Source organism: Aplysia californica, unplaced genomic scaffold, assembly GCF_000002075.1.
Source record: "Aplysia californica isolate F4 #8 unplaced genomic scaffold, AplCal3.0 scaffold00299, whole genome shotgun sequence".
NCBI lineage: Eukaryota > Metazoa > Mollusca > Gastropoda > Aplysiida > Aplysiidae > Aplysia > Aplysia californica.
The window spans coordinates 59,898-62,843 of NW_004797569.1; the positions used below are offsets into that span (position 1 = coordinate 59,898).

The window sequence follows — 2,946 nt, forward strand, 5'->3', positions numbered from 1 at the left end:
CCCGCCTTACTTCGGGACACCAGCACCGCCGGCCGCCACCTTCCTCTCAAACCCGCCTACGTCAAACCCCGGCACGGTCGCGCCCTTTAACCCTTACCCGACACAGGCGCCCTTTAACCCTTACCCGACACAGGCGCCCTTTAACCCTCACCCGACGCAAGCGCCCGCAAATCCAGCGGGGGCTACTCAGACTTCAGGTAAAAGGCTTTACGTACAAGACCCCCCCCCCCTCCCCGCCTCCCAAAACTCAGGTCGTGGTCTAAGAACTTGACCTATTGATCTTTAGAATTGACCTATGGATATGATCTTTAGAATTGACCTATGGATATGATCTTTAGAATTGACCTATGGATATGATCTTTAGAATTGACCTATGGACATGATCTTGAGAATTGACCTATGGACATGATGTTTAGACTTGACCCGTGGATAATATGATCTTTCGATATGATCTTTGGAATTGACCTGTGGATAATGTGATCTTTAGTTGAGACTTGACCTATGGATAAAATATTATCTCCTATAGATAATAGGATTTTTAGACTTGATTTATGGATAATAGGATTTTTAGACTTGATCCATGGACAATATGGTCTTTATACATACTTGCCCCGTGGCTAATATGATCTTCAGACTTCACCTATAGATAATATGATTTTTAGACTTGATCCACGGATAAAATATGATCTTAAGACTTGACCTACAGATAATATGGTCTTTGGATTTGACCTATGGATATGATTTCTAGACGATCTTTTTTTTTTTTAATTAAAAAGTAAATCGTGCCCAAGTCAAAATTTGATCTGGGCGCTCTCTTTTCCAGTAATTTTCTTAAAACTTAATAAAAAATGACAAAAGCCTTATTAGAATGACGCTAAGGATTTGCACTTTTGGCCTATTTCGGATATTTTTGGGGTTTCAATTCCATTTTGAAATAATTGCTGATGGGCTTTGTTTGATCCGCTGCTCTCAACTGTTCTCTATTATCTATATTACGCACCACAATAGTAATGTGAAATGTTAAAATTCACCATACATGGAAAAATATTCACAAACTCTTGCCCTGTATGTGAGAAAAGGGGATACTGTTTGTGTTTAGGCGAGAACATGCGTGTGTTATATGTGCTAAATCTGATGAAATGTCATACCCTTGTACACACATGCACACACAATTAAATACTCTCACTCACTCACTCCCTCACCCACCACTCCCTCCCTCACCCCTCACTCCCTCAATCACTCACTCCCTCACTCCCTCACCTACTCACTCACCCACTCACTCACTCCCTCACTCACTCACTCACTCACTCACTCACTCACTCACTCCCTCACCCCATCACTCACTCACACCCTCACTCCCTCACTCCCTCGCCCACTCACTCATCCACTCACTCACTCCCTCACTCACTCACTCACTCACTCACTCACTGCCATGCCTTTACGTATTCACACAAGAGCGTGTACTCTAGCTATCTAGTGGCGCTGATTTTGAAAAAATAATAAATGGTACACTATAACTTATTATAATGTTCTTGTACTGCAAACATTCTCAATGTCTCAATTGGTGACGGCGTCACACATTTTGATATCATAATATCATTATAAATCATGCAGATGATGATAGTTCTAGCACGGGCGCTTATGTAGTACAAACGCTGCATACCTATGAGGGCGGGTGCTTTCAAATTCTTGCTCAAAATCAGATCGTAGTCAAGAGCGCTGATTACAGGATTGAACTCTAAACCCGAGAGAAAAGTGCATCAAGTGTCAAGGGAGCTACTGTAAGATAGTTGGTAGGTACTTTTGGGTTTTATAGTAAGGGTTTTACGTCACTTGCAACACAAATAGATAATAAGTGCCGCAGATTAGAGGAAAGGTGTTACTGGAGAACTACATAAAACGAAAGAAGAAGGAGAGAGATAGGGACGATAGAAGTTTGATAGGAAAGGACGGAGCAAACCACACCAGAACTCACCGGACCACCAACCACCAGGAATGTTGATCCCTACAAAACACACATATCATTACCGTATAAGTCTTTACACCCACTGGCCTGTACTGGGGTTTGAACCCTGAGTAGCATGAGATAAACATAAGCCCTCCAACTCCCTCAACCAGCGCCCCCTGCCATCAGCCAGACGGGATCTTTCGACTGCACGGGTAAAACCAATGACTTCTACCCGGACTCCACTTCCTGCTCTGACTTCTACGTCTGCGCTGGCCAGGTCAGTCCTTTCTTCTTGCTTGTTCCTTCGTTCCTTCGTTCCTTTTTTCTTTCCTTCCCTCTTTCCTTTCTTGTTACCTTCGTCGTTTCCTCTTTCTTTCATTTCTTGTTCCCTTAACCGTTTCCTCCTTCTTTCCGTTCTTGTTTCCTTCATCGTTTTCTCCTTCTTTCCTTTTTTGTTTCCTTCATCAGATCTTCCTCCTTTCCTCTTTTGTTTCCTTCATCGTTTTCTCATTCTTTCCTTTCTTGCTTGCTTCCTTCATTTTTCCCCCCTTTCCTTTCTTGTCTCCTTCATCGTTTCTTCTTTCTTTCATTTCTTGTTTCCTTCAACGTTTCCTCCTTATTTCCTTTCTAGCTTCTTTCATTGTTTCTTCCTTCTCTCCTTTTTTGTTTCCTTCATCGTATCTTACTCCTTTCCTCTTTTGTTTCCTTCAACGTTTTCTCTTTCTTTCCTTTCTTGCTTGCTTCCTTCATCGTTTCCTCCTTCTTTCCTTTCTTGCTTCCTTCATCGTTTCCTCCTTCGTTCCTTTCTTATTTCCTTCATCGCTTTCTCCTTCTTTCTTTTATTGTTTCCTTCATCGTTTCCTCCTTCTTTCCTTTCTTGCTTCCTTCATCGTTTCCTCCTTCGTTCCTTTCTTATTTCCTTCATCGCTTTCTCCTTCTTTCTTTTATTGTTTCCTTCATCGTTTCCTCCTTCTTTCCTTTCTTGCTTCCTTCATCGT

The 2,946-nt window shown here is 42.2% G+C and overlaps 1 protein-coding gene across 1 annotated transcript in view; it reads left to right on the forward strand.

Annotated features, from left to right (window-relative positions):
- The window catches only part of LOC101849137 (acidic mammalian chitinase), a gene marked incomplete in the record, with an annotated part of 33,335 nt that overhangs the window by 20,728 nt on the left and 9,661 nt on the right, over positions 1 to 2,946 (forward strand). Inside the window, 2 exon segments of the mRNA XM_013084511.2 lie at positions 1 to 197; positions 2,119 to 2,225. Coding sequence (XP_012939965.1) covers positions 1 to 197; positions 2,119 to 2,225 — 304 coding nt within the window.